At 40.1% G+C, this 27,447-nt stretch overlaps 1 protein-coding gene and 1 pseudogene across 1 annotated transcript in view; both read right to left on the bottom strand.

Moving 5' to 3' along the window:
* Window positions 1-1,088: 1,088 nt before the first annotated feature.
* Window positions 1,089-27,447, bottom strand: part of LOC130482106 (ethanolaminephosphotransferase 1-like) — a 47,143-nt gene continuing 20,784 nt past the window's right edge. Inside the window, exons 5-10 of the mRNA XM_056854921.1 lie at window positions 26,402-26,670; window positions 24,656-24,764; window positions 10,574-10,622; window positions 9,391-9,571; window positions 3,050-3,232; window positions 1,089-1,172 (exon numbers count right to left, since the gene is read on the bottom strand). Of these exons, the coding sequence (XP_056710899.1) occupies window positions 1,110-1,172; window positions 3,050-3,232; window positions 9,391-9,571; window positions 10,574-10,622; window positions 24,656-24,764; window positions 26,402-26,670 (854 nt within the window). The 3' untranslated portion in view covers window positions 1,089-1,109. The remainder of the gene's footprint in view (window positions 1,173-3,049; window positions 3,233-9,390; window positions 9,572-10,573; window positions 10,623-24,655; window positions 24,765-26,401; window positions 26,671-27,447) is intronic.
* On the bottom strand, window positions 25,307-25,448 carry LOC130482195 (U2 spliceosomal RNA; annotated as a pseudogene).

Below are 27,447 nucleotides of genomic sequence, written 5' to 3'. Positions count from 1 at the left end.
TGCACTGCTGGTTGGAAAGGGCTGAGTTGGTGTGGGGAAGGTTGAGTTGCAAAGGATGGAACCAGGATGCTTGATTTAGGTGTTGTTGTTTTTAAACGAATCCTGTAAGATTGGCTTGCCTTGGATTAAATGCCAGATTGGTTTGTTTTAGATTTTAAATATCTTGTTGAGTTACAACGTTTCCCCCTTACAATAGCCAGGCTTCTCTAAACCTCGTGCAATTATTTTTTGTAAAGATAATCTTTACGTGCTGTTATGACCTCCCTTGTTGATGTATGTGACTTTTCAAGGTTTAATGATTTTATTTACTGGACTGCAGTATTCTGTGCATTACTTTCTAATGTACAAAACATTCAAATCAACTTCAGTTATCATGAGTTTAACTGAGACCAAGTAAGGGATTAAAGCCATCAACATCTGAGCATGTACGTGCCAGCAGCGGCTAGAGCCCTTAGCTATTTAATCTGATGAAAGCCACTTACACAAGTGTACAAGTGGCTTGGAAGCTCAAAATGTATCTCATTTTAAATTGCAAACACAGTTAATAATTTCAGGGCAAAATGGCTCACATCATAATAAAGTATTACAAACTATGGAAACCTATATTATGACCCTATTATATTTATTTCCGATGGCAATACTTGTTGTATTTTGGTCTATTAGTGAACACTTTGTTTAGTTTTGGGAGGATTTAACAACTCCCCAATTTAAAAATAACTTTGGATTCTTCTGCAGACCCAGGGGGTTCCCCAAGTCTGTAGAAAACCTGTTGGGGGTCAGTGTGCCCCCTAACTGCAGATTTAGATTAAGTCAGCAAGGTTACTCTGGAAGAAAGAGGAGGAAAAAAGATGAGATGTCTCAGGAAGACTGATAACAATGGAAATAGATATCATAAGGAAATAGCAAATATTTGAGTAAATTCGAAGATCAAAGGGAAAGGGAGTCAGAACATACTTGGAGAAACACGTTTTAACATTATAGTTCTTGATGCTTCATTTTTCAACACCACTTCACTGAGATTACCAGTTGTTTCAAGTCTGATGTTTCTGCTCCATGGCTACATTTCTGTCATATAGAAATATAACATTTTGTAGCAATAGATTCCAAATTTATTTAGTGTATTTCTTCAAGGAAAAGATGTAGATATTGAAATGTTGGCTCAGCTGTTTCCCCTTTAAAAAAAGGACATATTGGTTAGAAAATGGCATTATAACACCATCAAAATCCAAAAGGATGATCTAATCATATGAAATTGAAGGACTTTTGGATGAAAGCTAGCATTTTCACTGTAATCCCTTTTTGCAGTATGTTAATGAGAAAACGGTCAGATACTACATTCTTTGACCCTTATCCCTAATAATTCCATGTCAATAACTGTGATACCGCTGTGCACTACTGTGACTTGTACAGCTGTCTCTTCACTCATGGCAACTTCCCACTGAGGAAGGAGGTTAAACCTTTCTATGCAATTTCACATCAAAAGTCTCAAAGGAATGTTGAACTAAATATTTTTAAAAACTGAAGGGTAAAAACTTATTATTGTGAAGTAAACATTTTATATGGTCAGGTTTAATAAATCTTGCCATTCCTCCACGTGTGGCGTGCACAGGGTTCCTAAGCATCCTCAAATATGTATGAAGAGATAAGAGGCAGCTGCTCCATGGTAAGGTAGCATGGATGATGAGGGAAAGCCTGAAAACAGTGGGTTGCATGCTGTTTGTGGAAGACACTGACAGTCACCAATCTTCCCAACTTTCCCCTTCCCACAACAGGCCTTTCCAGTCCTAGGAAATTTATTCACAGGGTTGCAGGACCTACATGGAATAACAGCTTATGGTTCAGCTGCAGCAAGGAACAGGAGAGAGCAAAATCACTCCTTCCTGCCTCTTGTGTAAGCAGCGCTCTGCTGATGGAAGGGAACAATTGTGCACACTTCCCCCTTCTCACCACAGCCTCACAACCAGTGTGACTATTACTCTGTGAGGACCCTGTGAATAAACTTTCCTGGAGCTGGAAATGACTGCTGGGGGGGAGAGGAAAGCCAACCCAGTACTTCCTCGGATTACGAGCTGCCTCAAAACAGTTTTCAAATAATATGTTCTGGAATTCCTGGAACAGGTGAAAAACCCTGCTATTGCCTATCCCCAGTAAGGAGAAAAATATATAAATTATGAAAAAAACTGATTTTTCCAAGATATTCTAGGATTGTGCCTATTTAAAAATAACCTCGCAAGCTACCGCAGAATCTTATTTTTCACATACATTCCTATTTGCCTGTAGTAGCTTCCTTTCCAAAATAATTGGGGATCTGTATGGCATATATAAAATAGTTATATAAAATCAGTTAGGCAAGATTTTGACTGTGAAGGGTTAGAGCTAAAAACAAATCTCTGTAATATTTTTATCCTCTTGATCCTGTACTTATAGGACTAGTGCATTCTGTGAAATATACTTTATCTGATTTAAGTAGATTAATTTTTAGAAAAGAATTAAAGAGTGGTTAAGGGGTATTGTTTGCTTGTAATAACTATATGCATGAACACACACACTAACCAAATATAGATGTAGAATATCCTTAGTCACCTGAAGATATCAAAATTGTTAGGGCAAACTGAATACATAATCCAAGCCACTGATTACTAGAAAAGGAATGAAATCAGACCATATACTCTCAGCAAACAACAACCCACAACCCACAAATGCCAAAAACTGGGGGAAGGGTTGGGCCTTCCACTTTACTCACTTAAAAAATCCTCAACTGGAGGCTTATTGGTGGCAGCCAGGAAAGTGTCCATGTTTTTGAATGCACACTATTTTTTACTGAAGAAGTGAGCTGTGACTCACGAAAGTTCATACCCTGACAGGTATCTGAAGAAGTGAGCTGTGGCTCACGAAAGCTCATACCCTACCAGAAAATATTTTTGTTAGTCTTTAAGGTGCTACTGGACTCTTGACCTTTTTGACAGAAATTTTGTTAGTCTTTATGGTACTACTGGGCTCTTGCTCTTTTCTACTGTTTTTTTACTATTAATTATTGTAAAAACATTACCACACAAACTCCATAGTGGACATGAACAGCTGTGACGAAGATGGTAAATGCTGCAAGTATTGGTTCTTCCAATTTGCCTTGAAACCCAGCAATTGATGTGTAGACCATGACAGCTAATGGGATCAAAAGCCAATGAAGCACTTCGGATCTTGTGTTAGTCATCTGGCAAATTATCATCCTGCACTGTAGGAATTACATTTGGATATATGGGTGAGTGGCAGAGGAAATGTAACATTTTTCCCAAGTTGAGAAAGAGGTCAGGAAATAGGGATAGCACCACATTCACCAGATTCACCATACAGTATTGCTCTGAGTATAGGGAATCATAGAATCATAGAGTTGGAAGGGACCACCAGGGCCATCAAGTCCAACCCCCTGCACAATGCAGGAAATTCACAACTACCTCCCCCCTCCACACCACTAGTGACCAGAAGATGGCCAAGATGCCCTCCCTCTCATCATCTGCCTAAGGTCACAGACTCAGCATTGCTGACAGATGGCCATCTAACCTCTTCTTAAAAACCTCCAGGGAAGGAGAGTTTACCACCTCCCGAGGAAGCCTGTTCCACTGAGGAACCACTCTAACTGTTAGAAAATTCTTCCTAATGTCTAGACAGAAACTCTTTTGATTTAATTTCAACCCGCTGGACCGTCCGACCGTCTTGAGCAACAGAAAACAACTCGGCACCCTCCTCTATATGACAGCCCTTCAAGTACTTGAACATGGTTATCATATCCCCTCTCAGTCTTCTCCTCTTCAGGCTAAACATACCCAGCTCCTTCAACCTTTCCTCATAGGACTTGGTCTCCAGACCCCTCACCATCTTTGTTGCCCTTCTCTGGACCTGTTCCAGCTTGTCTACATCTTTCTTAAATTGTGGTGCCCAAAACTGAACACAGTACTCTAGTTGAGGTCTAACCAGAGCAGAGTAAAGCGATACCATCACTTCGCATGATCTGGACACTATACTTCTGTTGATGCAGCCCAAGACTGCATTTGCCTTTTTAGTTACAGCATCACACTGCTGACTCATGTTCAGTGTTTAGTCTACTGAGACCCCAAGATCCTTTTCACACACACTACTGCTCAAACAAGTCTCCCCCATCCTATAATTATGCATTTGATTTTTCCTACCTAAATGCAGAACTTTACATTTGTCTTTGTTGAAGTGCAATTAGTTCTAGCCCACTTCTCAAGCCTGTCAAGATCATCCTGCTTCTTGACTCTTTCTTCTACCGTATTTGCTACCCCTCCTAATTTAGTATCATCTGCAAATTTAATAAGCATCCCCTCTATTCCTTCATCCAAAACATTTATAAAGATGTTGAACAACACAGGGCCCAGCACAGATCCCTGAGGAACTCCACTAGTCACTTCTCTCCAAGTGGACGAGGAACCATTAACTAGCACTCTTTGGGTACGATCTGTCAACCAGTTGCAGATCCATCTAACAATAATAGGATCTAACCCACATTTTCCCAATTTGTCAACTAGAATACTATGTGGAACCTTATCAAAAGCCTTACTGAAATCTAGATAAACTATGTCTACAGCATTCCCCTGATCCAGAAAGGTAGTAACTTTCTCAAAAAAGGAGATAAGATTAGTCTGACATGACTTATTCTTGAGAAACCCATGTTGGCTCTTAGTGATCAGATCCATCCTTTCTAAATGCTCAAGGACGGACTGTTTGATGATTTGTTCGAACACTTTTCCTGGTATAGAAGTCAAGCTGATGGGTCGGTAGTTACCTGGATCCTCCTTTTTCCCCTTCTTGAAGATGGGGACAACATTTGCCCGCCTCCAATCGTCTGGCACCTCACCTGTTTACTAAGACTTTTCAAAAATATTGGACAGAGGTTCCGAAATTACATCTGCAAGTTCTTTAAGTACCCTTGGGTGCAATTCGTCTGGCCCAGAGGATTTTATTTCATTTAAAGAAACCAGGTGTTTGTGCACTACCCCAATGCCAATTCTAGGCTGCAAATCCCATCTCTTCCCTCATCACATGTTCTGTTTATGCCATGTTGAGCACCACTTCCCTCACGAGAAAAAACTGAGGAAAAGTAGGAATTGAGGAGTTATGCCCTCTCTTCATTTCCTGTTACAATTTCACTTTCCGGTCCACGCAAGGGCTTATCTTGTTCTTGTTCTTACTCTTACTCTGTACAGGGAAAGAACCCTTTTTTGTTGCGTTTAGCATCTTTCGCTAGCCTAAGTTCATACTGAGCTTTAGCTTTCCTAACACTCTCCCTTCAAGCACTAGTTATTTGCTTATATTCCTCTTTGGTTATAAGGCCCTCCTTCCACTTCCTAAATGAGTCTTTTTTATTTCTCAACTCTTTAAAAAGCTGTTTTTATGAAGGGTTGAATCCAAAATGTAATTAGTGGCGCTCCACTGATGTAATGGAAATTGCCTGCCTCCCCTGCTGTTGCAGCTCACTGAAATGCTGCTTCTCTGGAGGACGGGAGCCTCAGGAACAGTGTTGGGATATGCAGTAGGAAAAGGGATTTGGGTAACATCCCCCCTCTACTGGCTATCAGTGGAAAGACAAACCTTAGGATCCAACCTAGAATTTTGGTTAGTAGTATATATTGTGGGGGGGGGGGGGTTCACAAATTTTGAACCCCATTGCTCTCTTCTGGTGATTTTTGCACCTGTTGGTAAACCGGCATCCAGTCCTGATCCAGTTGGGTATAAATGACTAACTGGAACAGGATGAGGATGCCCAATCCATTGAATGTGACTTCATGTTTCTGAACGTTCAGTGGGTTGCCCAGAAGAGGCTGCTGTCTGAATATTCACACAGTTCTCTTTCTTCCTGAATTAGGTATGTGTACCCATGACTAGAGCTGGATTGGGGGAAAACATTTATTTCACAGCTCCAATAAGATGGGAAGCATTAGCTTTGTCACCATTGGAAATAGCCCCACCCCCCGACACTTATTTATTGGGCCTATTTGAATCCCACCACAAGCTTAAGTCAGCCAACTATAAATTTAATAAAACACTCCATATCTGGAATATGAAAACAAGATCATCCCCATCGTTCCAATCACAATTCACAGCCCACTAAAAGCTGTCAACAACCTGAACAGTCTTCCTCCCCCCGACCCTTAGCACCTGTAAAGAAGGAGCTCCTTGGTGGAAAGATGGATAGGAGAAGCTGACTGGAAGAGTATTACCAGAACCTTAGTTCATACGTTGAGACACGGCCCCAGGTATGTGTGTCCTAGATTGCAAAGAGCTTTAAAGGTAAGGATGTCAGCCTTACTGACCAGCAGCTCCTCCACCTTTTGGACATGCTGAGACTGTATACCGTATTTTTCGCTCCGTAAGACGCCTCCCCCAGCTGGCCGTTGGGTGGGGAACGCCGGCTCGCGGCCTCCCGACGCGCCCAGCTCTGTGCGCTCCGCCCACCTCCCAGCGCGCCGTCTCGATGCGCCCAGCTCTGTGCGCTCCCAGCTGGCTGTCGGGGCGGGGAACGCCGGCTGGCGTTGTTCCAGCGTGCCCAGCCAGCTCTGTGCGCCTCGCCCACCTCCCAGCTGGCTGTCGGGGCGGGGAAAGCCGGCTTGCGTCGTTCCGGCGCGCCCAGCCGGCTGGCGGTAGGGGGTCCCTCCGCCCGGCTCTGGGGATGGACCGGGCTAGGGTCCATAAGATGCACATTCACTCCATAAGACGCACAGACATTTCCCCTCACTTTTGAGGAGGAAAAAAATGCATCTTATGGAGCGAAAAATACGGTACTTCAGTTTTCCCCTCAGCCATGAGTCACATAAGCCTTTAAATGTTCCCAGGATTTTAAAAAGGTGTACATAAATGGCTCGCAACCTTTTAGGGCAATTCAGGCATTTCTCTGTAAAATGTTAACTGCCAACTGATAACTGACATTCTGTAAGGATGTACTACTGAGTACATTTCCTTTCTAGCTGCTACTTGGTACTGAAGAATGCAAGATCCTAAATTGTCTATTACCCTCCTCCCTGTTTTCCCCTCACGGACAAAAAGTGGCTATGCCTACTTATCTCAGATTGCATCCTTATTATGTCACAACTGAGAATAAGCATCTCTTAAGCAAGTGGATGCTATAAAAATAAAGGTATATAAGAGCAGATGAGTTTTAGCTAAACTTGTTTGATATTTAAGTCAGTGAATGAAAATGAAAGACTGGCTACAATCTATTACAGACTTAAGCATACTTAATCCTATTGATAGCAATGGGCTTAAGCACCCTTAACTCTGCACAGGATTGTGACAAATATGGTAGAATTGGAGGGTAAAGAAATTGCTATGGCAACCAGTCTCTGAATGGGAGAGAGGAACAGAAAGGTCTCGCAGAGAGAAAGAATCTGGGTCTTGGATTCACGAAATAGGGGAGGAGGGTTGAATGGTGTGAATGAAGACATAGTTCAGTCATGTAGTTTCCCAACACAATAATAATTATTTCTGCAAGTCGGCACCGAAACATACATTTTACTGAATATCCACAGTGAAATGCTGCCTAACAAGGAACATGTGTCCGTATTCCTTCTCTTGTGGGCATCTTGCCATTATTGGCTCGGATGTGTCTGGATACTGTCATGAGCAGGAAATTCCAAAGTAAGTTTTTCTCATTGAGGAATATAGCCTGAACTCTTAACAAAAGCATCCACTCAGGCTGAAATCATTCTGCAATAAATCTTGTCCTTTATAGAATAAAGCCACACTGTAAGGCTGGATGCCTGTTCCAAAGTGGAACTACGTGAGCAAAACTAGTTATCTGTGTATATGTCTGGACCCATAATAAATATGTGAAAAGCAGTAATATTTACATTTTATATTTGGTTTTAGAAGCTGAATTCCTAAATAGAACAATGCAATTTAGCAGTCTTATTTGCCCGTGGCCACTGTAGCTTTCAAGCATTTAAAACTAATAATATAACAATTGTGCTTTTGCTGGATGTTTTTCTGAGGGATTAGACCATTTTGTATGATAAACATTTTTTAAAGTTCTTGGAGTGATTACAATTTTTCTTAACCTGAATTTCATTTATAATCTACTTCCCGGCCAAAAATACCCCACAAATACCTTACAATAAAAGAGGATAAACATGCAAATAATAAATGGGGGGAAATAAAACAGTAGCAGAAAACATTTAAAAAGCTAGTGACAATAAAACAGGTCATAAAACCTAAAAGGGAGGGAAGGTCTTGATCAGTCTTCCAAATAGGAAGAGGCCCAGCCTCTGGCCATATGTTACCCCTTAGAAAGCAGGAACTACCCATAAAAGACCTCTTAGATATCATGAGATGAGGAATTCTTTCAGCTGAGTAGTATTTTTAAATATTAAATCCCAGTCTCTTTGATATTGGAACCAAGCAAATTGCTTGAGAACTAGAATTGTATCTTTAGCTAATGTCAGTCAACAACCTGGCAGTTGCATTCTTGAACAGCTATAATTTTGGAAGACTTCAAAAGGTAGTCCCACAAGGCATGCAGGGCTCCTAGTCTACTCTAGAAGCCAGGGTTAGTAAAAATTGATAATAGTAATGATGCATACCTATTATCTCCGGGATCAGAGGAGCATGCCTATTATATTAGGTGCTGCGCCTGGTTGGCCACTGTGTGAACAGACTGCTGGACTTGATGGGCCTTGGTCTGATCCAGCATGGCTTTTCTTATGTTTTTATGGCATGTATTATAGAGACTAGGTCTGCATTTCCTAGGAACAGATGCAGCTGATATACCACACAGGGCCCCCCAGGTAGTCAAACATCAAAACCAAATCACAGAGCATTCCCCAACTGCATACCATGGGTAACTCAGTACTGAAGGAAATATACTAAAAGGTGGTAAATCTCTGTAAATTGCAATTTCTGCAAATCACCTAGCTTACTTTATAACTTGAGAGTGCAAAAGTGCTACTTCAGTTCGCTTGATTTGGGGGGCACGAGGGTAGGAATGGTAAATGAGCAGTGTGCCACTAAACCACAATTTACCAATTAATCTCTGTAGAAGAATCTGCACTGCACTGATTCTTTGAGCTGTTTTTACAACCTGTGCTCTTACATGAAATATAATGTTGTTACAATGCCATACTTCTGCTAATTGAAATAGCTAATGGTGGAATAATGCTGAGCACCAAAGTCCTCTTCACTTTCAAACAGGTATAATGAGAAATCCAATCTCTTTAGGGGTCCTCTTATTCTAGAAGCATCATGCAGGCTATTAATAAACATGTGGCCTTTGCAGTGATAACAAAGCAAATACAGTTCCATTTTATTAATTAGGATTAAATGTTTATAAAGTGTTTTCAAAAGACTTTTACTCCCAGCCACCAAACACCCAAGTATACTTACAGTAACATTTGAAAACACAACTCCAACCATCCATAGGAACATTCTGGTTTGTTTTTCCAGTATTTCACATGGTGATGAAAATGCCCAGATGGTAAGGAGTGTAAAGAGCAGCATAGGAGACAACAGTGGTAGCAGTCCTTCATACAAAGAATCCCTCAGTAGTGTTTTCTTTTCATATGCTCTACAAAAGAAGCAATTTACTTTATGGATGGAGACAGCATTCATCTACAGAATCCCCATATTGTCAGCCACAAGCCCAAAGGCATTGGTTGCAAATCTTAGCCATCCATGCTTAAAAAAAAAAAAAGATTATTTAGATACAATCAGGGGGAAAAACTTATAAAATGCACAAATAATTATTTTAACTTGTATTGAATCAGATTCTTTTCTTAGAAGGCGGACAGTTGTTGCTACCTATAGTAGCCATAATAAGCAGCTCTTTGGCTGTGTTGTAACAGTTATTTATAACTCAGATTGCAATTTTATGGACATGTTATTGTGAGAAAGTTCCACCGGATTCTATGGAACTGTAGGAGATGCGCAACATCTCTCGGTCAGTGGGAGAAGGACAGTGCAGAAGGAAGAAGAACCGTCCTTTGTTTTAATCACTAGCATTTGGAAAAGCCACTGGAATTCCATGACAGAAAACACAATATTGCTTGCCATTGACATGAGGGTACGAAGCTGCCTTAAGTCAGCTCTAGATCCATATGGTCTACTATGGTGGGCAGCAGTTCTTCATAGTCACCAGTGTAGAAAAAGCTTTACCACCACTTGAGACTCTTCTAACTGGGAATGGCAGAGACTGAACCTCTGGGACCTTTCTGCATGCAAAGCCACTGAGCCATGCCCCCCTTTAGATTTTAGTGCAGAAACTTAATCACTTTTGAATACAGCATATTACTAACTTTCTTAAACACACCCATGAGGTTGCAGGAAGGAAGTAGCTGGGAAGGGGGAAAAGCCAGAGCTGAAAATTAGAAGGGAACGAATGGGAGGGGGAAGAACCAGCATCTTGTATCATGCAAACTAATTTGGCTGTACAGTAATTCATTTAGCAACAAGTAGCTGGCTGAAACACAGAATACTGAAACATTTAAATACGTTTCATTACAAGATAAGCTAGAAGCACAGTGGCTTCAGCAGGATGAAAAAGCATTCACTTATGCAGGCACTTACTTACAGGTGAATGTTGTAGAGCGACTGTGGAATGGAAATAAATATGCAGCAGACTAGGAAGAGAAAAAGTATAAATGATAATTCATGTTTCATTGCCTTGACAAAAGAGACGTATTGATTCAATGTGGCTTTTTGTACAGGCAGAGCATATAAACACATATACACACGGAATTCATTGTATGTACTATGTAAATGGGTATTTGTAAATGGATGGAGAAAGCAGGAAGAAGAATCAATTATAGAAACATAGAGCTGGAAGGGACCTCAAGGGTCATCTAATCCAACCCCCTGCACAACACAGGGAATTTATAACTACCCCCCCACACACACACACTACTTCTGTGCCCAGAGGAAGGCCAAAAAACCTCCAGGATCCCTGGCCAATCTGGCCTGGAGGAAAATCCCCTCCTGACCCCAAAGTGGTGATCGGCCTCATATGAAGGAACCTGCTGCTCAGGTCAGTTGGACAGATTTGTGCACTCAAGTGAATGTGTGCCCTTTGCATTCAACCCATGATAATGTCCCTCACACCATATTGGACCACACAAACCCAACCATCATAGGGCACGCAACATTCTGCATGTATTTTATGGAGTCAGAGCTTGTGGCTTTGGGCAAAGTTGCAGTAGGATTCTTAATATAAAAGCAGTGCCAATAATGACTCAGGAAATGCACAGGACCAAACTAAGCATCATGTGGATGTGATGCGATATCATAACTTTAAATTAAATTAAGCTATTGGGAACTACCAACTTGAGAGGACCAATAGCAAATCAGTGTGTATGTTTAGTCCTTTTTACCCAAGTTATTTTTTCTGCTGAAAATCACTCCCTGTTTGCCCCACTGGAAGGCTGGTGGGAAGTATGGTGTCCCTCCCAGAAACTGGCATACAGCAGCCTGGAGGGGGGTGATTTTGACTGGAAAATGGTACCATCCCACCCTACTCCCTGCCTCAATCGAGTTGGCAAACCCCAATGACAGCATTTGTTTTTTTGTGTTTTGTTTGTTTGTTATTCCAAAAAAGAGATTCAATCACATATCTCTTGAATATATAGTTCGACCCACAGATGAAAAATTGGTGAGGGTGCAGAAGTCAGTCACAATTCCAACAAGATTTTGGGGGTATAAGCTTTCAGAGAGTCAAAGCTCCCTTCATCAGATTTGTCAGATTAGTAGGTAATTGATGAGGGGAGCTTTGACTCTTGAAAGCTTATACCCACCCAAAATCTTGTTGGTCTCTATGATGGAGAGACTTATTTTTGAATAATAGGCTGGTCAGAAATATTTGGCCCTTGTGAGGCTTTTTAAAATACAACTTACAATAGTCTCTTACAACTTACAAACTTACAATTTGTCTCTTTTTGTGGGATTTAAAAGTCAGGTTAGCAAATCTTCAATAACAGGAAATATAGATTGTAACAGAATAACAGAACTGAGAAATTTGAGATGGTTACGTTCAAGTGATATATTGTACTTCCAAATGTATCAAGGTGGTTCACATACAAGTGCTTAAATCTTTATTTTCTACTGAGAGTGTTTTCTCTTGGCAGTCACTGGTTAGATTTTTTTAAACTTAAGCTTCTTTTACATGTTCTTAAACTTAAGCGTCTTTCTTTTTCACAGTGGTTCTTTCGTTGTTCGAGTTAGGAACAGTAAAACACTTCCCCAGCTGCTCTCTGAAACTGGTCTGGGATCACTCATTTCACAAAAAACATTTCCCATTAAACTCATAGGAATCACTCTATTAACTTTTGAGCTATTTTCCCTAGATAACTGGTTATGGATCCTTTTTTTTTTTTTTAATTTTTTATTGGTTTTTATAATATAAATTTTCCATGTTAACAAACAACAATATACGTAGTATTAAAAACTAAATCATAGGTAATGTTGTTATAATTGTTTAAGTACTAAATAAAAATAAAAAATAAAGGAAAATTTATTGACTTCCCCATCACCTCCGTCCGCCTCTTAATAAAGTATTCTATCCCATCGTGATATGGTCTGATCTTAATTATTCTTATATCTCAATTAGATTTCAATCACATTATACTATCAATATAATTGATTACGTTTCTTTATGTTAACAATGTCATCTAGATCAGATTAAAAGGTGTTCTTCCATTTTCCCCAGTCCTAGTTCATATTCACAATATTTCATCCACGCCTCCCATTCCCCCATAAATTGAACATTGTCTTTTTGATTTAAAATGGCTGTAAGTTTTGCCATTTCCACCAGTTCAAACATTTTCATAGTCCAGTCTTTTTTCCCAGGAGTGTCTGCCCCTTTCCATTTTGCTGCATAAAGCAGTCTTGCAGCTATAGTCGCGTAAATCAAAAAAGTCCTGTGTTTTAACAAATCATCAGGTATCATACTTAATAGCATCATTTCTGGTGTTTTGGGTATGTTTTTTTGTACTATTAGTCTTAATTCGTTATAAATCATATCCCAAAAATCCTTAGCTTTGTCACAAGTCCACCACATATGATAAAAAGAACCAACTTCTTTATTACATTTCCAACATTTAGGGGATGTCACTTTGTAGATCTTTGCAATCTTCTTAGGCGTTAAATGCCATCTATACATCATTTTATAGATATTTTCTCAAATTGACTGCGCATTTATTCCTTTCAGGTCTTTCGCCCATAGTCTTTCCCATTTGTTTAGAGCAATATCATGTCCCACAGTTTGAGCCCAATTAATCATTGTTGGTTTGATTATTTCCTGCTCACAATAAATTGTTAAAAGAAGATTATACATTTTAGAAATCAGTTGAGTATTATTATCTAATAGCATCCTGTGAAAAGATGATTTTTCTTTAGAGAATCCATTCTTCATATCTTGTGTAAATACTGATTTAATTTGATGATATTGAAGCCATTGTAAATCGTCTTTAAGTAACTGAAAGTCTTTTAGTGAGCTTTTCTTTCCTTCCCAGTTAATTTACTCTTGGTAGGTGATAAATTTGTCCAATCTAAGTGGGCGTAATGTCAACATTTCTTGAGGTGATATCCACATCGGTGTTACTGGTTCAAGAATATGTTTATATCTCATCCATATATGAAATAAGGAGGACCTGATTATATGGTTACGAAATGATGCTTGTATCTTAATTTTACCATACCATAAATAGCCATGCCATCCACTTATATTGTTAAAACCTTCAAGATCTAACAAACGCGAAATGGATAAGTTCATCCAGTCCTTTAGCCATACTAAAGCGGCCGCTTCAGCATAAAGTTGAAAGTTAGGTAGTGCTAAACCTCCTCTAACTTTAGAGTCCACCAGATGTTTGTAAGCAATCCTCGGTTTTTTCCCTTGCCAGATGAAATTTAATACGTCTTTCCTCCAGGTATCAAAGTATTTAACATGTGATATTATAGGCAAATTTTGGAATAAGAAAAGCATCCTTGGTAAAATGTTCATTTGGATTGTTGATATATGTCCCAAAAGTGACAATTTTTTATTTGACCAAATGATCATATCAGTTTTTATTTTGTCCCATAGTTTAAGATAGTTATTGGTTATCAAGTCTTTATTCTTTGCAGAGATCCAGATTCCCAAATATTTGATCTTATTAGCCTTCTCCCAACCTGTGTATGATATAAATTCCTGTTGTTCTGTTTCTGATAAATTCTTAAATATTGTCTTTGTTTTTTCTTGGTTAACTTTAAATCCCGATACATTTCCAAAATCGTCCAAAGTTTCCAACAGTATCTTCATTGATTGTGTTGGATTCTCCAAGATTAACAGAAGATCATCCGCGAATGCTCTCAATTTGAATTCATGTTTTTTAATTTTTAGTCCGTGAATGTCCTCCATACTCCTTAGCTTACAGCATAGTGATTCCAACACCAACAAAAATAATAATGGAGATAGAGGACATCCTTGTCTGGTTCCTTTCTTGATTGCGCAGTTGTCGGACATCGATTCATTCACCAGAATTTTTGCCTGTTGGGATGTATATATGGCTGATATACCTCTCAAGAAACGGTCTCCAAATTTTAATTTTTCCAATATCTTTTTCATAAAGTCCCATGAGACCATATCAAAGGCTTTCTCTGCATCCAAAAATACAAAGGCCGCCGTTTGTTGAATATTCTGGTCATAATATTCCAATGAATCTAATAAAACTCTTATATTATCTTTAATTTGCCTTCCTGGAACAAAACCTGCTTGGTCTTCATGTATAAGGTCCTTAATAAAATGTTTTATCCTATTTGATAAGACCGAAGCATAAATCTTATAATCCACATTTAACAGCGAGATAGGTCTATAATTTGAAGTTTTTTCTGGATCTCTTCCTTCCTTAGGTATCAACGATATAAATGCATGTGACCAAGTCTCTGGGGATGCTCCCTTATCCAAAATTGTATTACAAAGTAATACAAAAAAGTTCACTAAAGTGTCACTAAATGTTTTATAAAATAGTGCAGTAATTCCATCTGGTCCTGGTGTCTTGTCCGTTTTTTGTTTCATTATTGCTTCTTGTATTTCATCCTTTGTAATTGGTGCATCTATCCATTCTTGTTGGGGCTTTGAAAGGACATTCATCTGTATTGAATTTAAAAACTTGTCTATTTTCTTTTTTGAGATATTTTCTTTCTGATATAAGTTAGTATAGAATGAAACAAATTCTTTTTGTATATCCGTAGTTGTATAAACTGGTCCTTTAGCAGATTGAATTTTTGTTATAATCTTCTTTTGAAATGAGTCTTTCAGTTGGGTCGCCAAAAATTTTCCAGGTTTATTAGCATGTTCAAAGTATTTTTGTTTAGCGGATTTTAAATTTTTGTTCATTTCCTCCATTATTATCAAATTTAGTTGGTGTTTAGATACAGAAATCTTCATTTGTATGTCATTTTTCTCTTCTTCATGTAAGGCCATAACCAGTTTTTGCTCCAAATTTTGTAGATCCCAAAGTATATTATTGGTAAATTGTAGTTGAGTTTTCTTCCAGGCCGTGTGTTTCTGTATCATAAATCCTCTTAGAACAGCTTTAAATGCATCCCAAACTGTATTCAGCGAAGTTTCCCCATTAAGGTTAATTTCAAAGAAATCTTTAATTAAGTCCTGTAGTTCTTTTTGAATCTTGTTATCCTTTAAAAGTTTATCATTTAGTCGCCATCTAAATGCTTGTTTATTGTTCCATTCAAATGTAACTGGATTATGATCAGAAAAAGTTCTTGGTACAATTTGGATTTTACGTAGTTGCGTGAAAATAGATTTACTAGTCCATATCATGCCTATTCTGGAGTGTGAGTCGTGTCTCGCTGAATAAAAAGTATATTCTTTAGCCGTTGTATTCATTGTTCTCCAGATGTCTTGTATTTCCAATTCTGAAGCCATGGTGAAGAAAGTTTTAGGTAAACATCCTTCGTTTTCGTCTTTTGCTTTTGATTTTTTATCCAAAATTGGGAGAGTAACACCATTGAAATCGCCCATCAAAAGAATCTGATCCTTTGCATACTGAGAAATCAGTTCATGTAGTTGTCCATAAAATTTAGCTTTTCCTTCGTTAGGTGCATATATTCCTACTACAATCGTCTTTTGCCCCAGTATTTTGGTCTTGATAATTACAATTCTGCCTTCATTGTCTTTGTACAGTAGTTCAAGACTAAGGCTAGAATGAGCATATATCACAACTCCCTTTGTTTTTGTTTTAGCCGATGCAACAAATGCTTGTCCAAGCATTTGCCTATCCAGGTATTTTTTGTGTTTTGTTGCTATATGAGTCTCTTGCAGACAAATTAGGGAGTATTTGTATTTCTGTAGATATTTAAAAATTCTAGCCCATTTGGTTTTTTCATTCAAACCATTCACATTCCAAGAAATTACTTTTGCCATGATGTAGTAATTATTGAAGCAAAATATTCAGTCTATAACACAGTGCCTCCTTCTGCTCCCTGTGGTTTTTCTTCTTCTTCTTCTTCCTCTTCCTTTTGTTCCAGGGTTAGTCCTTTAAGCTCTGTCTTGTATTTCCTCAGAAATTTTCCCACATCCGATGGAGATAAGATTGTCATTTTCATTTCTTTGTAGGTAAAAGCCAAGCCTTGTGGCATAATCCAACGATATTTGATACCATTAGCTTTCAAAACAGACACAAATTCTTTGTAATTATTCCTCTGTGAGAGTAAATGTCTTGGTATGTCCTTTAATAATATTAGAGGAATATCTCCTGCTGAAACCGGACTGTCATAGTGGATCTTCATGATCCTGTCCTTGATCCTAGTGTCATAAAAAACAATCATGAGATCTCTTGGTTTAGATCTTTTCATTCTAGCAGGTAATGGTATTCTGTAAACTCTGTTGATGGCTTGGTTCAATTCTTGTTCTTCTATTTGAAATAAATGAGCCAGATTTGGGACTACAGTTTCTTTGTTGTCTCCCATCATATCTGGAAAATTGCGCAGACGAAGGTTGCTTTCTCTAACTCTCATCTCCATCATTGCTATCTGATCTTTAACAGCTGTCTGATTAGTTTGTATTGTTTCAATCTGCTTCTCTTGGCTTGCTAATTTTTTCTTTGTATCCTTGTGTTCTTCCATCACTTTCTTAACTGATGAATCCATTGCTTGCATGTCCGTCTTTATAGTATTCATTTGGGTCTTTACAACTTTAAGGTCTTCTGTAACCCCATCTAGCTTTTGGTTAATAGCTTGAGATGCTTGGCCAAGATTTGTCATCATAGCAGTCAGCTGTGTCATTTGTGTAGACATCTGTTCAAATTGTTTAGTTGTTGCCTCTGTTTGCTTGGCTAACATGTCTTGCAATTTCTTTTCCATGGTTAAGGTTTGTGTCGCTTCTTTCAGTTTTGTATAGGCAGGGCTATGTAATGAGCCAGAACGGGGTCGGGATGCAGACATTTACATTGAAGTAAGGCTGGTAAAATACATGTCTTCAATCAGGACCCTCTGATTAGTTGTTGATAGAAAATGTTTCAATGATCAGCTTAATAATTTTTTCGCTTTAAAAAGACCCCTATTTCACTTTAAAACAGCTTTTTAAAGTTTTGAAATACCAGCGAGTTTTGCCGGCCGCTCTAGGTCGGGTCAATCAGGAAGTATTCCGGAAGTTGATTTCACCGTGGACCTTCTACCGCCTCTTCTCAATGGTTGTTCCCTTCAGGAACTATTTCTATGTTACTCGAGTGCGACGTGTATCCGGTCCTATGAGTTGTTTCCTGTTGTTGTAAGCCAGATGATAGAGAGGGTGATATAGAGGGTCTTCCGGATTAAGGAGTTCCTTGCTGCAAACGTGGCTGGAGGACCCCTTTTTTTCCTTTTCTTCTTCCACCGGAAGAAAGAAGTTCACCCTCCCCTTCCCTCAAAAGTACTTCTCATTGGTGGAAATTTTAGTCCATCTTATAGGCGTCTTTCTAGCTCTTTGTTTTAGTTTAAGCTGATCAACTTGATAAGGCTCCTGCCTCTAATCCTGATGGATTTTATAGGTCAAACTTATCCAGTTCGATTAAGGGAGGAACAAGGATGCTGGGAATGTCTTCATCTACCCCCCAGTTATTCAGTAACATCAGTAAAAGACGAAGGGTTCTTGCGTACTCACTTGAGCGTCTAGAGGTGAGGTTCTTATCTTAAAGTAGTCCTTATGGTGGTTATAAGGTGGTGGAGGGTAGAGTCTTATGCCGAAGTTGCGTTTTGGCGATTTCTTCCCTAGGTGCCCTCGCAGGACCGGCGTCCAAAACTCCGAGGGACTTAAAGAAGCTCCCTCAGAGTATTTGGGAGGTCAAACTGCTTTTGCGGGCTGCAGGGAATTCCTGCTATCCGACCCACTTGCAAGGATCGGGTTGGGATGCATATAGCATCCCAGGATTAACGCAAACTTGGATTTCTCCCAGGACAGCCTGGGGAAACGTGGCACTCACCCCAGCGGCACCACCGGAAGTCGATAACTGGTTATGGATCCTGCCCTGATTCAAAACCCCAAAATGTGTTCCTTTTCACACCTGAAGGGAATCCTCCATCAGACAGCTTGCAGCTCGTACAGCTGTTTCCAACCTCAGTCACATCTCTCTCAGTCAACTGTTAGTTCTCAACTGTCAGAGTTCTAACTGCCACTCTCAGTTCAAACTCCCTGTCAATCATGGGGGTTCTATGACTGTTTGGAATACAGCTGCCCATCACAGTCTCTAGGTGCTATTGGACTCAAATCTTGTTCTACTGCAGACCAACATGGCTACCTTCTGAAACTAACCACAGGCCCACATTCAAGTCTGGTATAGGAGGATACATGGCAATTCCAAACCTGGTCATTTTTGTTTTAAGAAGCTTGAGAATATGAAACATTCCAGATGCCACTCTTCAGGTTGTTTATTATTTTAACATTGTAATTACTCCATTTCCCTCTCTGCTTTCCTAAAAACAAAGCTAACAGCTGCCCTATACATAACATCTGGATTATATCCTGCTAGAAGAAGCATCTCTAGTGTGTTGGATTCTTTTAAGTATGCCTCTCGCAGAACTGCCAACAGTTAATCTGCACTGCAGTTACTTATGGTTTCTATTAAGCAGAAAGGGTTTTTGCAACAAAAACTGACTTATATATAGCAGTTAAAACATCTGTATCATATTAAAGAAAAGCTAAGACAAAACAATGATGTTTGAGGTTAAATCTAAATTTCCTGCTGCAATGTTAAAGTTTGATTTGTTAAAATGAAAGCTACCAAGAGGAACATAAATAGAGGCTTGGACTAGAATTAGCAATCTGAGACTGCTAACTGCCAACAATTTGTTCCTTATATGCAGTGCTATTTTGGCCAGGATGAACACATTGACCACAACCATATCCTTGTGTTTTAAAAAATGAATGGGTTGTTCCAGTTCTCATTTTATTTCTTATGGGGGCAGGTGCAGTTTCCTAGACTTTCCCTATATTAACATGTGCTACTGAACATTTTGGTCAATGGTACTCTGGGTAATGAGGCAGCTTGTTACCCACATCTTTATGAACAAGCAGGTATTCAGGCATTGCTCTCATAAGGAAGAATGGATGGTGCAAGGAAGCTGACACATGAGAAATTCACTTGATCACTAACACCCACACTGTTTTCAAGATGCCTTTTGCAATATGGCAAGAATTGCATAAAGCAATCTTTAGGAACAGATTAGCCAATGTCTCTTGTGCTGCCTAGAACAGTTCTCACATTTTAGCAACCTGAGACCTCTCATTTTGATTTTAAAATATTCATGGACCTCCCCAAGCCTTCTCCTGTTCTCTTGTCAGCACCCGTCACCATGGGGGGTCTTAGCCACAGGGCATCTGGCCCCCCACTACCCTGCAGCCAGTTGCCCCAGTCGTTGCTCTGTAGCTCTCGCCACTGTGGGATCATTGCTGATTCTCTGCTGCCTGAGACTCAGGTGTGTGTGTGTGTGTGTGTGGGGGGGGTGATCAGTTGTAGGGTGAGGGTAGGGTTGCCAACCTCCAGGTACTAGCTGGCGATCTCCCCCTATTACAACTGATCTCCAGCCGATGGCATGGACTTTATGGCATTGAAGTCCCTCCCCTCCCCAAACCCCGCGCTCCTCAGCTCTGCCCCAAAAATCTCCAACTATTTCCCAACCCAGAGCTGGCAACACTAGTGAGGGGGGCTGTCCACCCTGCAGCTGATTGCCCTTCCCCTGTGCTGTCCGAGTGACTCTGAGGCCCCATCAAGTTCTTCCTGGGGCCCCAGAACCACTAGGACCACCCCAGCCTGTCACATGCTAAAAAAAACCCTCTGCTTCAAAACTGGAGCTGAAGACCTGTTCCTTCCTCACTTGTCCAGGCAGGGGGCAGAAAATGGCCTCCTCTCTACCCTTTGGAATATAGCAAGCAGCACATGCCCTGTAGAGGCTTCCATCCTGTCCTGAGGCCATGATGGCCACCTTAGGCAGTTCAACCAAAATCTCTAAACATTGTCCTATGTAGAAAGTCCCTCTAGATAGTATGAAAGCATGTGAAAAAACCATTGTAACCTTGACATGCCATGATGGAAAATAGTGTCTTTCAAATGTTACCAAATGTTTGCTTGTTTTTGTTACCCCATTTATTTTACTCTGCAGGAAAATATAACAGATGGAGCAGTTGTAACAGAGGCCTTGTTCCAGATGCAGTTCAATGATTAAACATTTGTTGAAACCTTACTTTTACCACTGAAGGCTTGCAAAACCCTCATCATTCCCTTCCTCATTTGATTTCTTGCAACTGTGTAAAGCAAGAGTTAAAATGCGTCTCGTGAGAATACTTATTGAATAAGTGCAAATATCCACAAAACTTTGCACTTAGATCTTTCTGCCAAGTATTGATCACAGTAATAGAAGGTCACCATAAAATGCTCAGCCGTGACTAATAAATGCCACCCAAAGGCTAAGTGCTGTCCAATTAGTATTTAATGGCTCCAGTGGGGAACCTAGGAGACAATGATAAAAAAATACGCAAGCCTTTTAGTACTGCTTTGTTTTCCTTTCCCCCAAAGCCACAGTGATCATGTAAGATCTTAATTTAACCTACTAAGACAACCAGTGTCGTACAAGACTAATATGACGGATATAAACTCAGCAGACATCCTTTTGTATGTCCCCAGCCTTTTAGCATCTGTGGAAACGCTAGCGATTCCAGTGGGATTTGTGCAAGAGAAATGTGCTCTATCCATTAACAAGACTATGCATTTGTAAAACAATCGATCAAAAATATGAACCAAATCACCTTTAATAGAATTAATCTGATTGCTAAAAACATTTGGTAATCTCTGAAAATCTGATTCTGAGACTTTTGTTTTTTTGCATCTGATAGATGTATGAAGGAAAGAAAACAAGAGGTGTAAGGAAGGGGGAAAGTCACGTGGTGGACTGCATTTTCCAACCAGAAAAAAAAAATTGCAAATATTTTTTAATGAAGGGCGTCATCCCCATAAATTCTGCTGTGTGTAGCGTTTCCACTTTCTGCTGATCATTCCTTTGTCCTTACTGACCTGGGGGGAGGGACCTTACTTAAGTATATAACCAATAGGGTCTATTTGCTTGTCACTCCATTCTCTCTTCTGCTCTGTTGCTGTGCCTGCCCCTGACAAGCATGCAAACATTTTGCTTGTACTCTTTGAAAGCACATGTTACAGATGGGAGTAGTTGATAGAAGCAGAATCTAACCTCTCCCCCGCCCCCGCTGCTTGTGTGTCGGAAGAAAATGAAATATTTTGATTGTACTCTCTAAAAGGCAGGCACTAGGGGAGACTGAGGCAGCCCCACAACAGGGCACATGCTACCCATTTGTATAGCTCATATTGTCTTGTAGGTTAGCAGGCAGGCTGCTGCAGAAAGGCCGGGGTGGGGGTGCAAACAGAAGCAAACGTGTATTTCCCAAAACAAAAGGAAGGGCCAAACCAGACGTCATGTAAGAGATCTGTGAAGAAGAATCTGAGAGCTCTCTATGTGAAAGATCAGCCAGGATCACATTTCTGAAATCTCTTGATGTCTTTAACTTCATGGAAAAGAAGCCGCACCGTTTCTCCAATACAAGTTACTGAGCTGCTGCTAAGCCCACCAAGGTGGGGGGGAGGCAACCTCCCATTCACAGGCAAAAAGAAAGAGCATGTGTCTAATTTTAAACAAAAACAGAGAACCTAGGAAAATTTACATGCTTGCGGATGATCCTAGGGAGGCTGTAGAAATCCTGAACCAGTGCCAAAAGGTAGTACTGGAGTGGATGCAGGCTAATAAACTGAAGCTTAATCCCAACAACGTAGAATTACAACTGGTGAGAAGAAGTCTGACCCAGGATTTAAGATATCACTCATTCTGGATGGGGATGCACTCCCCTTGAAGGAATAGGTCCACAGTCTGGGGATGCTGTTGGGTCCAGGCCTACTGCTCGATAATCAAGTGGCAGCTGAGTCCAGGAATGTCTTTTACCAGCTTTACCAGCTGCAGCCTTTCCTATGCAGAAAATGGCCACTGTGGCGCATGCCTTGGTTACATCTAGATTAGATTAGTGCAGTGCGCTCTGCATGGGGCTGCCCTTAAGAAGTGTTTGCCAGGGGAGGGCTGGGTATAAATTTAATAAATGAAGTGAAATTAAATAAATTAAATTACTGCGGAATGCTGCAGCCAGGATGTTGACTGAAATGGGTCATAGGGACCATATCACTCCAGTCTTGGCTCATCTACACTGGTTTAAAATGGTTTGCAGGCACAATTCAAGGTGCTGGTGCTGATATTAAAAGCTCTATATGGTTTGGAACCAGCAGGTGAGGTTTTTTTGTTTTTAGTTTTGTTTGGCATTCCCTCAGTGATCCTCCTTTCCCCTGTGTATATATATTAAATTTGCCGTCAAGAGGTAGTTTTTCATTGCCTATCCCCGTGTCACGACCCTGGTTTTCCTTGGAGATCTCCCATCCAAATACTAGCCAGGGCTGACTCTGCTTAGCTTCTGAGATTTGATGAGAATAGGCTAGCCTGGGGCTAACCAGGTCAGGACCCTTCCTTCCTACCCAATGTTTTAATTGTTGTGTGTGTGTATGCGTGCAGCCCTTATCTGGATAGTCAGCTGTGACTTGATGACAAAAATGTATTCTAGCTCTGGTTTTGTTTTAATGATGTGTTTTTGTTGGTTTTAATGGTTTTAAAGATGTGATTTTATTATGTATGTTTTAATTTGTTAGCTGCTTTGGTGGCTCTTATGAGGGCAGACAGGTGGGTTATAAGTTTTGTTTAAAAAAATAAACAAAACTCCATCTCCTCCCACACTTTACTCCTGTGCTTGAAGCATTTTATCCTCCAGCACAGCTCTGATTCTCAGTTAATCTGCCTGGGAGAAAAATCCTCAAAGTATCAGAGGGTAGCATTGTAAGGCATGGGAGGCAGGGTTTAGAGTTAGGATCCTGGGAACTGAGGAAAAATGATCTCATACACCAATTCATACATCCCTATGCAGATAAGAATTTAACAGCCCATAAAATAGGGGTGTTTCCTCCTCTGCCAAATTCAAAGCAGACAGACTTCCTTTATGCTGGAGGGGTTATATTCCCTGAGTGGGAAATTACAGATCAAAACATTTCCCACTGAAACCAATGGAAACAATTAAATTTTAAAAACATTATGGACTATTAAAAGACTAAAAATGACCTGAATAAAATTTCTAATTTTAGAAAAAAAAATTTAGCCTAATCATGTTTATGAAAACATCTATAGTGGTGGTGGGAAATTTCCCTTCTGGCAATTGGCTGGCCTCTTCATTACCTTCCTTCAATTGGCTCCATAAGATCTACCTCTTTACTGTAGGTTTCTGGGATTTTCCCTCCCTCCCTTTTATATTTTCTTTTTATTTAATCTGCTAGGCTTTTTACGCTATAATCCTATAATCCTCCAATATACAACACACAGCTTACTCCTAAGCATTTGTATAAATAATAAAAAATAAAAAACTTACTGGGTGACCCTGGGCCAGTCACACACTTTCAACCTAACCTACCTCACAGGGTTGTTGTGAGGATGAAATGAAGGAGAGCAGAATGCTTTAAGCCTCTTTGGGTCCCCACTTGAAGGAAAGGCAGGGTATAAATAAAGTAAATAAATATACAAAAAACCTTGGCCCTGCCATTCTAAGAACATTTTTCTGGGAGCGATTCCCACTGAATAGATCTGAGTGGACTTGCTCTTACAATTTTTGGACAAGATGGCTGAATGAAAAGGGAGGGGGAGGGTAACAAGAAGAAGTGAGGATGCATTTGGAAAGGGATCTCATGCGGCATTTAACGTGAACTACTGTCGTACAGGAAGTATTTTCAGAAGAAATGGATACTGAAGGAGAAGTTGATTAGACACACTGGGCAGTCATCTACGTTGCACTCCTACCTCATGGCAAGAACAATGCTATCTGACTGCAGACTCCCCTTTGCCCCTGCGCTGTTCTGAGGGTCCAGTGATCCCAGGAACAAAATGCTAGGGGGCTCAATGAGCTGCATCAGGAGATCTGTGAATATTGCAGTTCTCTTGTCTGAAAACTTAACTGCCCTTAAGTTTCAGAACTATGTGGTTGAATTCAAACCACCGTGTTTAATTATGCAACACAACAGTATAGGTTTTAACGGTTCCTTACCTATAAGAAGCATTATTAATGTATCTGAGAGATAATAACCAAATATTAAAGGCTTTTGCCAAGCTTCTACTCCAAAAGCAGCAGTCAGCAGATACATGCCAGCTGTAACCTAAAGGGAAAAGAAAAACATATTTCATTTTATCGGCAAAATACAATATAAGACTATAAAGTCTGGTTCTATTCCCATGTAAAGGCAAGTGTAAAAATGACAGGCCACTTATCCACTCTTCTGTCTGTGAAAAGGCCTGGCTGAACAACACAAATATATAGGGTGAGAAGTTACCGTATGGCTGAGATCCTGAGCATATGTATATAAAAATATGTTCCACTGAAATAAATGAGTCAATACCTAGTAAATGTGTTCAGGCTGAGGGAGTCAGTGTATTTAGTGAAGACTACCCAAGAGGTCTGAAAAGGTAGGCCCTAAAAGAGGTTCAGGAAATCTGGGGTAGCTGTGCTCACCAAAGTGGCATGACAAAAAAAGAAAGGGTGCTATCAAGGTCTTTTAAAACATCATGATAAGAAAAAAAGCGATGTCACCCTTTTATTAAGGCTCTCAGGTAGGGGTAATGCCATTTTCAGATAGATTCCCCTTCTAACATGCAATTTTAGTTAACAAGAAAAAGAAGCCAATTCATCATCCACTGATCTAAAATGTTGCCTCTGCATGGCTGGGTGTCTCAGGTTACACCATGAAAGCAATGCAAAGGCAGTTATGTCTCAGGTTATACCATGAAAGCAATGCAAACACTTGATACTACACTTGATCTTAGCCAAAAGGCAGAGAAGCAATGAAAAGGCAGTTATGTTTGTGAAGATAGAATAAAAGGCAATTTTAGGCCTCAATTAGAACTGAAACTTTTGTCATAAGAACATAAGAAAAGCCCTGCTGGATCAGACCAAGGCCCATCAAGTCCAGCAGTCTGTTCACACAGTGGCCAACCAGGTGCATCTAGGAAGCCCCCAAACAAGACGATTGCAGCAGCACCAGAACGCTCCAGAACACTCATGTGATTTTTTAAAATTAATTACACATTTTCACCAATACATTATTGCCTGCAAGCATCAAAAAGCACACTGCTGAACACTTTTCCCTATGGTTTAAAAATATCTCCTTAGTCAATATATACGCACGTGTCTATGCCATATGGTTCTGCCTAAATTTGTGTTACACTTCAAAAATGTACAGTGACAAGCCTGCCAATTTTTAGAAGAATATTCTTGCCAACTACTAGAGTCGTTTAAACTTGTTTTGTTCTTTTCTAAAAGCAAGTGGTTGAATTCAAGCTTTTAAATCAATGCTATATGGTTTTAAACAGCATTGGCTGAATAAAAGATAGGGATCATGTGTGACTGCTTAAGAATATTTGTCAATACAAATTCTCAAGTACCATGTTGGAAGGCTAAACTGCTTTTATTGTAAGTCTGATATTAGATGTTACAGGAAATGCACAGATGCCACTACACAGCAGCCCCATGTTTCTTTCCTTTTCTCACATGCCACAACACCTAGTAAAATGCATAATGTGACATTACTGAACTACAAGTTCCTCCATCCTCGATCCACTTCATTACCTACTGTTTGCAGGGATGGGGAAATTCAGCGCAGTGGAGTGGACCCCACAATCCACCACAGAGCCTTCCTCTAGCCTTTGTTCAATTTAAGTAGCTCTTCTAAGTTGGAGGAAGCCTTCAGACATTCAGACATATTTAAAGTTTTAATTAAATAAAATAATAAATACTTACCAACTGGCTTATATCATATCCCCAAGGAAGAAAAAGAACTCCTGTGTTGTATTTTTCCCAGTGTGAAAACATAAAATTTAGTAATAGAACAATTAACAATAAATACATGGTGGACACAGAAACTCCACCTTTTTCAGTATCACGGGAACTGATTGAAAAAAAAGAAAGGGCAAAAATTGAGGTAGCCCAGCTGTCTAGTCCATGGTCAAACAGCTCTCCCAGCGGGGTACTGGACTGAGTTCTTCGAGCATGCTTTCCATCTATGCAATCTATAAAGAAACAGGAAAGAATGAACCCATGAAGCTGCCTTATACTGAATCAAACCCTTGGTCCATCGAAGTCAGTATTGTTTACTCTGACTGGCAGCGGCTCTCCAGGGTCTCAGGCAAAGTTCTTTCACATCACCTACCTGCCTAGCCCCTTTAACTGGAGATGCTGGGGATTGAACCTGGGACCTGCTGCATGCCAAGGAGATGCTCGACCACTGAGCCACAGCCCCTCCCCAAATCCAGAGAATTTATTTGTTAAGGCTAATGACAAAAGTTAATGAGATATTTAACATTTTGGTTATCTAATTTGCTGTCTGAATTAAATCCAGGGAGCATGCTTTCAAACTATACTCAATGCCTATGGAGGCCAGAAGCTCAGAAGATTTTTAAAAATTCTTCAGGCTTTCCAAAGCTGATAAAAGAACTGTGGGTGTATAAGTAATAGGCATATGCCTATTTCTTCATAGTTAACACCGAACTTACAAGAACTGTGGGTGTATACTTCATAGTTAACACAGAACTTACAAGTTGATTTGTACCAAGCTGTAGGGACTCCCTATCCCCTAGTCCAGGGGTCCTCAACCTTTTTGAGCCTCCGGGCACATTTGGAATTCTGACAGACCACGGTGGCAGCAGCAACAAAACGGCTGCCACAAAAAGGCTGCTGCAGGAGGCAGAGCCAGGCCACAGAGTGACTGCCGCAGCTTGACTTCAGTAAGGCAGTATAGATCCTTGCGTCACTGTAGCAGCTGCTGCCAAAGCAACATTTTTGAAAAA

The sequence above is a fragment of the Euleptes europaea genome, chromosome 8 (genome assembly GCF_029931775.1).
Source record: "Euleptes europaea isolate rEulEur1 chromosome 8, rEulEur1.hap1, whole genome shotgun sequence".
In the NCBI taxonomy this organism is placed as follows: domain Eukaryota; kingdom Metazoa; phylum Chordata; class Lepidosauria; order Squamata; family Sphaerodactylidae; genus Euleptes; species Euleptes europaea.
This window is presented reverse-complemented; position numbering and strand designations above follow the sequence as displayed.